Here is a 12,889-nt window from a genome sequence, read left to right on the forward strand (position 1 = left end):
ATCATGTCGCTGAAAAACTCCAATCTTCACCATGAGATGACTTCCAAAGAAATAAGAAGAGCAAGTTGTACATGGAGATTTAGGCAGAAGGATGCTTGCTGTGGCCTTATTTCCAGTAACAAAAATTTTAAATAAACAATCTGAAACACTGAGTAAACAAAGTATAATGTGTTATTAAGTTATGGATTTCTTCTCAAAATGAAAATTTTAAAATATAGACAAAATGTGCTTAGGGAATAACAGCCAGTGATCCACCAATCTGAAAACCAGGTCCTATTTTAGAAAGGAAAGTATCTTTTAGAAATCAGATTGATGAAGTATACATGCTGTTTAAAATTCAAGCAACAACCTGTTGACATGACAGTTCCATGTTGGTCACTCTTATATTTGAAGGACATTTTCCGGGTCAAATTTAAGATGGAAAAAAATATTCCATTGTGTATATATACCACAGTTTCTTTATCCATTCATCTGTTGAAGGGCATCTAGGCTGGTTCCACAATCTAGCTATTGTGAATTGAGCTGCTATAAACATTGATGTGGCTGTGTTACTGTGGTATGCTAATTTTAAGTCCTTTGGGTATAAACTGAGGATAACTGGGTCAAAATGTGGGTCCATTCCAAATTTTCTGAGGGTTCTCCACACTGCTTTCCAGAGTGGCTATACCAATTTGCAATTCCACCAGCAATGTAAGAGTGTGGCCTTTTCCCCACATCTACACCAACATCTATTATTGTTTGTGTTCTTAATAATAGCCATTCTAATTGGAGTAAGATGAAATCTTAGAGTTGTTTTAATTAGCATGTAATATTATGGCATATGCAAATAAATGAATGGAATTGGAGAATATCATGCTAAGTGAAATAGGCCAATTCCAAAAAACCAAAGGCAGAATGTTTTCCCTGATAAGTGGAGAATGATAAATAATGGTGGTGGGGGAGTGGGAAGTGAGAGAAGAATGGAGGAACTTTAAAATGTGTAGAAGGAAATGAGGAAGGGTATGAAAAATGGTGGAATGAGACAGACATCATTACCCTATACACATGTATTAATTCACAAATGGTATGAATCTACATTATGTACAACCATAGAAACAAAATGATGTAACCCATTTGTGTACAATGAATCAAAATGCAGTCTGTAAAAAATAAAAAAATAAATGATTAAAAAAAAAAAATGGAAAAAATAAAACCACCAATTCACAAGAGTCAACATTCAACCAATATGCCTTCTGAAATAGTCTTTTTCATTGCTGCTGTCTCTTCAAAACTAGGAAGTGGCTTCAGAAAAGACCTCAAGCAACCATCACCACCCTTTGCCCAGGTCAGAAGGAGGAGGGAGCCAAAATCATTTTCAAAATCTGTAAAAAAGGAAAAGTTCAAGAATTATGAAAAACTGGAAAGAAAGGGCCCATAATAAAATGAGAAAAATTATGAAATCTCTTCCTTTCTCTAGGGAGTTTGAAAAAGTAAACCAAAACAAAAATAGCTAAAACAAGAATAAGAATATCCATAGCAATCACAGCTAATGCTCATCATACATTATCATATCAACCCATCACCCTCACACACATACACACACAGAAGGCCTCACAAAGGCACCCACTAAGTCGATCCTAGACCCCAGCTAAGCCAGTAGGCTCACTGCTCATAGTGACTGAGTGAATGTTCAAGTTCAGGTAGCCTGTGTGGACTATCCAGTGCTTCCTAATGCTTCTTACCGACTACCCAATGCTTCCTAATGCTTCGCATTATGGCACAAAAGAAAATGATCCTTTATTGTGAGACACACAGCATGGGACAGGGAAAAGACTGCAGAGGGACTGGCATAATCCCAGTGGAGTTGCCCAGAGGGCTGAGGGGATTAAAAACCTCAGGATACCCCAAGAGCACATCTGTTGAGATGTACAGGTCTCCTCCTCCGCTCACAGCATAGAGGTTTGGAAGTGCCCACTTGCTCATCATTATAGCCACAAGAAGAATATATTTCTGTCTAGATCTAATACAGAACATCTTTTTTCTTTATAAAGTAAAAATTATCATTAAACTTGTGTAATCATAAAAATTAGCCTACTGAATAATAAAAGTCAAACAGAAGTTAAATCAGATGAATCTTATATTGGAACTTTTTTTTTTTTTTTGTACTGAGGATTGAACTCGGGGCACTCAACCACTGAACCACATCCCCAGTCTTATTCTGTATTTTATTTAGAAACAGGGTCTCACTGAGTTGCTTTTGGTAACAGTTTGGTAACTTTAAATCTTTTCTCTAAACCATTCCTTTCAGATATGAAAATGCCTTATCAAATCTATTGTTTCAGACACCTGCGGAGGAAGCAGTCACTACTCTATAAACACATGTCAAATATCTACCTGTGCTGGAAATGAAGAAAGGGAGCAGTTTTCTGCCTGGAGGGGTCATGAATTTTCTTTGCCTAAAAAAAAAAAATCACATCAAAATGAAGACCATCACTGGGTGCTGTGGTGCACGCCCGTAATCCCAGAGTCTTAAGAGGTTGATGCAGGAGGATCAGGAGTTTAAAACCAGCCTCAGAAAAAGCGAGACACTAAGCAACTCAGTAAGACCCTGTCTCTAAGTAAAATAGAAAATAGTACTGGGAATGTGGCTTAGTGGTCGAGTTCTTGAGTTCAATTCCTGGCATTCCCCTAACCCCCACCCCCCCCCCCAAAAAAAAAAAAAAAAAAAGAAGACCATCAATCCTCAGTTCAGCTGGAGTGATTTTTATGGCCCTAGTAATGGCTTTTCTGTCCCTTCTGCAACACGGAGAAATGGCCACAAGAGGGCACCAGCAACATGCTAGTCTTCCAGTCCTCAGAGGCAAACTCCTGCAACTGGCTCACTCCCAGTAACACACAGGGTGTAAATGCAGAGCTGTTTTTTCCAGTCATTAATGCTGTAGGATTTCAGAAGATATCAGCTAAAGGTCATAAAGCTCAAGTCGGGCCTAGAACCCAGCTGCTGACATAAGCACAAACTTGCTCTGAGACACCAAAATACTTCCTCAGTCACATTCCTTCCTGTGGGAAATTGAGTTCAATTTCCTCTGTGCATCAAGGAAATTATGAAGCAATTGAACTTAAACTCAAATGGTCTTGTGTTTTACCAATATCAAAATTTAAGACCAAGAGCTACTAAACAATGACTCAGATCAAGAATTTAAAAGAGGTATGGAGTATGGTTAAAAATAATACATCACATCTAACCTCTCATAAAAAATGGGAAGAAAATGAGAAATATAAAGTGTTTTATAGGAAAAGGGATGAGGAGGAGAGGTAAAGTAGGAGCTAAGGAGAAGAAGTGAAGTAAAAGAAGATAAAAGGGAGAGAAGAAAAGGTCAGACAGGGACAAACTGGCTGTGACTGAGGTGGATGAGATGGTCATGATTTTTATCCTACTGATAGCCAAAGAGGATAATGACAAGACAATGCCTGGAAAATTTATAGAATTTAAGTAAGTCTTATTCTAGTAAGCAAAGTTGCCCAGCAAAATCAAAAACAAGCCAACAAAAATTATTGGCTTGCTTGATTAAGTGCTGAGCTCTCCAATTCAGGATCTAGTCTAATGAAGATTTGAAAGAACACAAGTCAGAGATTCAGAGGAAATTTGTGAACAAGAAAATAACCTGCAAAGAGCAATCTTGTAAATCTGGCCACACTTGTAGAATGATCTAATTAAAACTTCCCAGCCATTCCCTGAGTGTGTGGGCTTATATAGGACAAGGAGTTATTCCTTCATCACTCACTAAGTTCTTTTTTAATGATGGACAGGCTTTTTCTGGGTTTACTTTCTGATCACCTATTTGCACGCGTGCGCACAAACACGCGCGCGCACACACACGCACACACACAATACAAGGGACAGAGATGATCATTAAGCACCCTGGGATTCCCCAGGTGGTAACTATACAACATGACTCCTTCCCGGATACCACTTCTAAGTCTGCCTACAATTCGGATGCCTGAGTTTCCTTCTGATTTCTTTCCAAAGAATAATTTGCAACTTTGTAGGTTAAAAAGCTTCACCCGGAAAAAACACAGATAATCTCAAAATTCCACTTTGAGTGTCTACGTAACAAGACAATAAGCCAAATGTATTTGAGTCAGATAAAATGCCCACAGCACTTTAGGCCTGTCCATTGCACAGCCAGGTCAATGGTACCAGCAGAGGGTGCTCTGCTTTCTAGGACCCCAACCCCCACCTGCCATCTACCCTTAGGCCAAGTGATTGAGGTTCCAGACCTCATTCACAAATCCTGTAGACACCCTTTAACACTTATTCTTGAGATTTGTCAGAGCTGTCTTTTCCTGAGAAAAATGCCATGTCCCTTCCCTCCACTGCCCAGTGAAATATCAAAATGATGATATCTTGCTTCTCCATATTGCCAGATTTTGTGCACTACATTTTATCATATTACCAAGATGCTTCCTACATATATACTTCCATTGAAAGCATAAACTTCCAATCTCAATTTATTATTATTAATTAAATGTTGTACTTTCTTTATTCCAAATGTTAGTTTGCTACTCTAAAAAAAAAAAAAAAAAAAAAAAAAAAAAGTTGCATAGAGCAAGAATCCAAAAATCAGATCATAATATTCTGTACAGAGGTTAGCAAATCCAGCCCACTACTTGTTGTAAATATCATTATGGGCACATGGCCATATTTATTTGTTAACTTCTTGTCTACAGTTGTTTTTATCCTATGTCAAGACAGTTGAATAGTTGTCACTCATGGGCCATTGAAGCCTAAAATATTTGCTAGCTGGCCTTGCATATAAAATGTTTGCCAACCATGTTCTAGACAGAAGGTTACATAAACAGCAATGCTTATGTAACAATTCAAAGAAAATGCTGAACTCTTTCATTAGAAGGAAATAATTCATCAAAAATGACTTTTCTCCTCCCAAACACAAAAACGGAGACCACACAATGGAAATTAAAGATCCTGTAGCACAGCTCCTCTACCATCATGGGTGGGCAACGTGGCTGAACAACACTTTGACACATTCTTATTGTGACTGGAAATGAGTATCTGATCAATTTGATCTGTTGTGTTTTTTGATTAAAAATACATGATTTCATATTGGAAAAATAAAATGTCAAAAAAAAAAACAAACAAAAAACCAACCCTGTGTAGAAGAAAGGGCATAGGGGCATTGATAAACTGGCTATAAGGGCCCAAGTTCACTGATGGGGGAATCTCCCGTGGATCACAGGAATGAGCTCTATACTGGGCATCAGGAACATAGGAGATTTTCATTATTAATATTAATAATAATAAAACACAGTAATGAACACTTGGGGGACATAAAAAGGTTAAAATGCTGTCATTTATGACAACCTAATGAACCTGGATGAATCACTATATTAAAGGAAGTAAATCTGGCACAGAAAGACAAGTGCCTCATGTTCTCACTCAGATGTGAGATCTCAAAAAGTTGATTTTGCAGAAGTTGAGAGTGGCCTGGAGATGCTGGGAGAGCCAGGTGGGGAGGAGTTTGCCAAGGGGAGCTGCAGTTAGACAGCAGCAAGCAGCTCTGGTGTTCTACTGCACAGCAGGGTGATCACAGGCAGCAGCTGCACATTGCATATCTCATGTAGCTAGAAGAAAGGATTGTGAATGTTCTCACGACAAAGAAATGAGAAAAGTTCAGGTGATGGATATGACTTGACATGATCATTACACAATATATACATGTGTCAAAACATGGTATACCTCAGAAGTATACAAAATTATCATGTGTCAATTAAAAAGGAAAAACAACAGTATGGAGCAAGTGTACACGAAACCTGTTGTTTTGTTCATTTTGTGACATGCATAATTATCCACTGTGCTTCACGAATATCCACTGTGTGTACCAACCATCCACTAAGAATTGTGCCCTAACTACATCAGTAGGACTGATCAAGGACAGTGCAGCCCTTGAATGAAAAAAAAAAAAAAGAAAGAAAGAAAAGAAAAAGAAACATTGGAAAAGCAATAGGTGGCCCATACTAGAGATCCAGAGCTGTATATCCCCAAAATTTCATACTTAGCAGAAATGCCAAAAATTTAAAATAGTATATGAATGTGCAGGCTTAGAACACCTTCTTCCTAGTAAAGCTAAATATACTCCCTTCTAGAATTCTCTTCTACTTTCTGAGTAAGTTGTCACAAAATGGACTTGATGTGAGCTATATCTGACAGATGTGCCTACTGGATAACATGCAGCCTCGAAGCAAGAGTCAGGATATTGATGAGAGGCACGTTTAGATTGGTTTATAATCAGAGCCTGTTGATTATTTTGGGAGAGAATTCTATCTATGCTCAATCAGTGAAAACAGCATGAGATGTATTTATTAATGGATTCATTTATGACAATGATGAGACCCAAGAAGAGGCACAATACAGAGATGAGCAATTGTGATTTACAGATAAAACTACTTACCAGAAAGTAGAAAATGGAATTGTGTGGTTATTTTGAAATGATACTTTTGAGGAAATAGGAGAAAAATAAACAAGAACATCAGAGAAATTTTAAGGAAAAAAAAAAAAAAAAAAAGGACATCCTTCACACAGCTTGGAAAGATGAAATCAGGTGAGAACAGATTTATAGAAGAATCTATGGTCCAAAACATAAAGAGTAGAAAATCATAGCAAAAAGGTTTCTGGGGCAGAGGTGGGATGGATGAGAAAGAGTCAGGGACACTCCAAACTTGGAGGCAGCAGGTACAGGAAGCAGAAATCACCTGAGCATCTCTCAGAGTGCTGGTTGGTCCAATGTTTGTAGAGCAGATGGATGGGTCAAAACTCCTTTCCCTTGATGCTGAGCAATGACCAGCAGAGGCACTTGAGGAGGAGCAGGAGCACAGGTAGGAAGCCAGAAAGGAGGATTTAAGTGGCAGGTGATAACCAGGAGGGACAGGAAGGAGAACTGGGAAGAGCTCGGCCTGAACTACTGGCTCATCTTGTTCAGCTGCATGTCCCCAGCCTCCTTACCATCAAACAGAGCAGGACACAGTAAACAAAAATAGCATCCATAAATAGAGGACCAAGGACACATGAATACCAAGATGAACACACCTATTCAGAGAATCAAACATGCAAAAGAAACCAAAGTCCCACAGGAGAGGCAGCAAATACAATGGACTGCTATCCAAGGGCAAGAACACACCAGAGAGATTTTAAATGTATCCTTGATATTCTTTGACAGATATGGCATTATTTCCTTTGAAACACAAAAATAGGCTGTGATAAAAATGAAAAACATGATAGCTCAATCACTGAACAGAAGAGCATAGTTAATTGGAAAATGAATGAGTGAAAACCAAGTCAAGGGATTCTTCCTGGGAGGAAAAAGTATGGAAAGAATGAGAAAGAAGACATGAGAGACACAGATGACAGACCAAAGTCAAAGACCCTGCATTCCTTGCAAAGCTCTTCCAAAAGGAGTAGAAGCAACAAGAGAAAGAGGCCACAGACTGAAGCAAGACCCAGACTCCCCAGAAGGAGAAGAGGTCAACCACTAAACAAAATGCATGAAAAAAAGACCATAAAAAAACCACAGTGATATTTGCATGATGAAATGCAAAACCTCTGAAGGACACAGAGGCCATAAGATTAGGGATAGGCAACAGGCTGGGAGACAAGTATTTGCAATATACAACAAATGTAAATGCTGAAAAGTAGAAAGAGTTATAAAAAATTGGAAAGAAAATCTCAACTAAGAACATGTGACTTTATGTAAATGAATGCCTGCAAGCCTCCTAAAAGCCTAAAAGGTTTTTGAATATTCTTGTTTTATAGCATAGAGGGAACAAGGATTTAAAAATCAGACAGCAAAGAATGAAGAAGTTCAAAATTTGATTCCAGGCAATGTGACTCACTATCTGCTCTTAAACACAAGAATTTTTTTCTATGTAAAGTATAATTTTCTCTGTGCACAGGGGCATATGCATCATTAATACTGCCAAGGAAGTGGAGAAAATAGGCATCATCATTAGAGAAACAGATAAATTAAATTTCATACTATGGAGTATTATGTTTTCTTTAAAAAGATATATGGGAAAACTTCAAAATATTATCAGTCTTCAATACATTTTAAGGTTAAAAAGGAGATTATTCTAGGATAATATGGACATTATAGTACCATCCCAATTTCAACATATATGTATGTAGGTATGAACATATGGAAATGTATAGGAGTTTGTACAGAGCCATCTCAGTAACTATTAGAGTTCAGTGCAATCTCAAAGCAGAAGGGAGGTGAATTAAGGGGCATTTGTATCAATTTGTCTATTTGATGACCTCATCCAAAGAATTCACAGCTTTCTTTTCTTTTGATAATTAAAGAATAGGACCAAGCAAATGTGCTTCTTAAGAGTTGCTATGTGCCAGGCCTAAGGGTACCATAGTTATCTTATTCATTCTACAATAACTTTATATGTTACAATAATTAATTTAATTAAAAAAAAAAAAAGGACAGCTGGGTTCAGTGTGTTTAAAGAATTCCCTGTATCTAGGTTGGTTCCACAATCTACTTATTGTGAATTAAGCAGCTATGAACATTGATGTGGCTGCATCACTGTAGCATGCTGATTTTAAGTCCTTTGGGTATATGCCAAGGAGTGGGATAGCTAAGTCAAATGGTGGTTCCATTCCAAGTTTTCTAAGGAATCTCCACACTGCTTTCCAGAGTGGCTGCACTAATTTGCAACCCCACCAGCAACATATGAGTGTGCCTTTTTCCCCACATTCTGGCCAACACCTATTGTTGCTTATATTCTTGATAATCGCCATTCTAATTGGGGTGAGATGGAATCTTAGGGTAGTTTTGATTTGCATTTCTCCTATTACTAGAGATGTTGAACATTTTTTCATATATCTGTTGATTGCTTGTAGATCTTCTTCTGTGAAGTGTCTGCTCATTTCCTTAACCCATTTCTTGTACAGAGAAATAAGGTGTACACCATTTGTTTGCAATAAAAATAAATTTAAAAAAAAAGAAAAGAATTCCCTGCAAACGTCTTATGCCTGGAGAGGCTTAGACTTGAGCTCCAGAGTGTCCCAAACCATGGTGACATGGAAAAAAATGACTAAAAACCTTCATATGAGTAGACAGAAAGAGATTCTCAGGCTACAAAGAGCAAACAGAACTGGCCTTACCGCAGCGATCTCGGACAACCAGGTTGCGTCCTTCCTTCAGGTGTATGGTGAGGAGGTATGCAAAAGGGCTCGGGAGGTTACTCAAGCCATCGCCAGCCTCCCCAAGAGTCTGCACAGACAAAGGAGGCATTTAAGTCACCAGGTCTGGGACCCAAGCAAGAGAATTTCTGCCCTAGCAGAGACATTTCTTAATTTCAGTAAGGGAAAACGTCACAACTATTGTTAAGTGTCATCTCCAACTCCCAATCACATTGATAAATTTATTTACATTGCTCATGAGGGTTAAATCTGGATTGTCTCCCAAAAACTCATGAATTCAGAGGAAGGGCTTTGGGGAAGTGATGGGATCAGGAGGACTCTGAGCTCATTGATGGATTAACCCATTGATGGCTGAATGGGCAACGTGGAGGTGAGACCTAGCTGGAGGAAGTATGTCACTGGGGGATACACTGGAAGGGTTTATCACTCCCGGGCCCCTTCTTCCCCCGAACCACCCACCCTCTCTGCTTCCTGACTGCCACGAGCTGAGCAAATTTTCTATGCCATGATGTTCTGCTTCACCTTGGGGCCCAGAGCAACAGAGTTGGCTGACCATGGACTAAGTCCTCCAAAACTATGAACCTATATAAATTATTCCTCCTCCAAGTTGTTCTTGTCAGGTATTTTAGTCACAGCAATGAAAAGTTGACTAACACAACAACTTTATTAACTAATCCTTCATATTTTCCCCAGTGAGATCTTATCTAAATTCAAAGACAATAATGATTATTTCTTTATGGGATGAACTTTGCAATGATGACATAAGTGATATGCCAATCTCTGAAACATCCTTAATCTCATTAATTTTCTGTGAGATTCCTTATAGAATGGTAGGGCACTGAGAAAAGCAGCATGCAGAAATACAGCTCCCAAGCTGGCTCCCATGAACTTGTGCCCACACTTCAAGCTCAGATAGAAAATGTCTCCCTGTTCTCCACCTTCACACCCATCCCTATCAACTCTGGCATGCCTCCTGCAACTGTGGTAAACTTCCACTTCTTGATGCTCAGCAGATCCTAAGCCCTCATGCCCACCAGACACATATTCCTTGCTTGTATCCACATGGACACGGTCTCTGCCCTGCAGACTCCCATATCTGCCACATGTTCTTTCATTTTCTGGCACCCACTGTTGGCATCTCCTCCTCTTACTTTCATTCTCTCGCCTCCCCCAAACAAACTATATCACTTTCCTTTCCAAGAACACGTCATCTCCTAGGGTCATAATGTTGAAATAAATGTTTTAATATATATCACATGAATCCAGTGAAATTATTGAGCCCATTCAAATATTTGCCTTTCCACAAAGAGGACAGATGAAAACATTTATCATTCATTTATTAGACAATTAATCGATTCTGCGGCCAAAGTCACCCTTGACAAGCCTTCTTTTGAAAATTTCATAGGACTTCAAGATGGCTTTTCCTCCTTTACTATTTCTCTCAATTTCATAGCTTTTGTGTATTTTTAGAAGACTCTATTCCAGTCTGACCAATCAATATATACTGAATTAATCTCTTCCAGCTAAAATTTGCAAGGTTGGTTTGTGTAGGTAGACAGAATTTTATATTCTTTAGAAGTAAAGGAGACAAAGAAATACAAACATTTGATGAGAAACATTTACAACGTTTACTTAAATGTTTGTTTTTAAGGAATGTCACTCACAGATTGTTCTTCAAAATGTTGAGACATCAAAGAAGCATTCAGATCACCATTGCCACGTAACTTCTGCAAAAAGAGGAAAAGCCTTCATTAGAAAAGCTTGGTATGAACCTACATTGTGCACAACCATAGAAACAAAATGATGTACCCCCATTTGTGTACAATGAATCAAAATGCAGTGTATAAAAAATAAAAAAAAAACAAAAATAAATAAAATTATCAAAAATGCAATTAAAAGAAAAAGCAAATGAGGCTGGATGTGCTAGTACATGCCTGTAATCCCACCTGCTTGGGAGGCTGAGGCAGAAGGATCAGGAGTTCAAAGCCAGCCTCAGTAAAAGTGAGGCACTAAGCAGCTTAGTGTGACCCTGTCTAAATAAAATACAAAATAAGGCTGGGGATATAGCTCAGTGGTCAAGTGCCCTGGTACACTCCACCCCTGCAAAAAAATAAAGCAAATGAATGATCATCCATGATGATATCCTTTCTCAAGTCTTTTCCTTTGGAAATCTGATATTTGCATACCCAGTTTCAGGTGTGTGGGCTGCTGTGATGTTTTCATGGGCATAAGGGGTGAATTGAAAGGCATTAGTTTGTCTACAGCTTTTGCCATCTAAGTCAGTGACTGGAATGTGGAGAAAGTCAGTTTTGTTCTCCTGCTGGACCATGGGTAGCCCTAGTTCATCCACATGCTTAGCAAGCAAATAACATTGATCCAGTGAAAGAAGAATGGTAGGCCATCCTAGTCAGATCCCTCCTAGGGCGGGCGTGGCTGGGCCTCAGACTTCAAGGGGTATGAACAGCTTGAGATTCAGAAAACTGAGCATGTCTATGATGTAGGAAGCATTTCAAGATGTGATCTGAATGACCTTCCTCAAACCAGATATCCATGGGCCAAGCTCCTGTATAGTCACCAACCCAAAACCAGGAAATGCAAATTCTGAACAAATGAGCTCACAGTCAGATTTCTTTCATACTTTAAACATACATCCCACACACAGGAAGTGATTTCACAGGGCAATAAAACTTGCATAATTCATTAGTTAGTAGGGGAACAGCAGAGATCTCGGTCGTGTCAGGTTTTAAGTGAACAAATGAGAGAGTGTCCAGAAGAGCTATCATACTCTCTAAGATCTGTAGGCTAAGTGTGAGGGCTGCTGAATGTAACCAAGGGCAGGATGGAGAGGAATGGGAGGAGCAGATCCCCTATCCCATCCACAGGAACTGTTTTTCTGATACATCAGCCAGAGCTGATTTCTTGTGTGAAAAAAAGAAAATGAGATTTTTCTCCTCCAAAAATGGATAACTTCAAGTGTAGAGGCCAGTTTGGAGACAGGAAAAAGGTCTGAAGAGATTGCTTAGACAACCATGAATCATTGGGGATGTAAGCCAGGACTTGGGGCACTGATGAAAAGTTCCTCCATTCACAGTGACCACGAGGAATATCTCGGGCACAATTAAAGATCCTAGATGGTGGGCTGCCTTCCAGACATACATGCTCAGAGCTGGAGGTGATAATAAAACCTCAGTTTCAGACCAGGAGGCAACCTTTCAGGTCCCAAGGATGATAGTGAGGAGTTGCAAACAACAGGGCTCTCTGCCCATTGCCTCTGTGTGCTGTGACACCCAAGAGGACTCAACTGGCAAAGGTGAGCCCCGAACACAAGTAGGTTAGGAGCCTCCAGTCCCTCATATGGGACAAACAGAGGTCCCAGAGTTCTTGGAACCTATTGCTCTCAAATTAGCCTCAGTCTATACCACTCTAGATCTAATACCCATAGACAGTGAATACCTTTTGATTCAGATGAACTTACATGAGAAGGATAGAGACATTTTGAGCCTTCTCTTGGGCCCAACCACTCCAGTCATTTGTCCACCTGGTCCTGGAAGCGCCATCACTGTCTCAGCCAAAAAAGAGCCCTAACTCTTCATGTGGAGCTAGCCTCCCAGCAAACAAGAAAGGGGGCAGCAGGTACTTTGCTAAACTACCTGTTTTTGTGTTCTTAGTATCTCCTTTTTGTAC

At 39.3% G+C, this 12,889-nt stretch overlaps 1 protein-coding gene across 1 annotated transcript in view; it reads right to left on the minus strand.

Annotated features, from left to right (window-relative positions):
• Positions 1-12,889, minus strand: part of MCTP2 (multiple C2 and transmembrane domain containing 2) — a 217,322-nt gene that overhangs the window by 136,737 nt on the left and 67,696 nt on the right. Inside the window, 2 exon segments of the mRNA XM_079127378.1 lie at positions 9,167-9,275; positions 10,870-10,932. Coding sequence (XP_078983504.1) covers positions 9,167-9,275; positions 10,870-10,932 — 172 coding nt within the window.

The sequence above is a fragment of the Sciurus vulgaris genome, assembly GCF_902686455.1.
Source record: "Sciurus vulgaris genome assembly, chromosome: 2".
Lineage (NCBI taxonomy): Eukaryota > Metazoa > Chordata > Mammalia > Rodentia > Sciuridae > Sciurus > Sciurus vulgaris.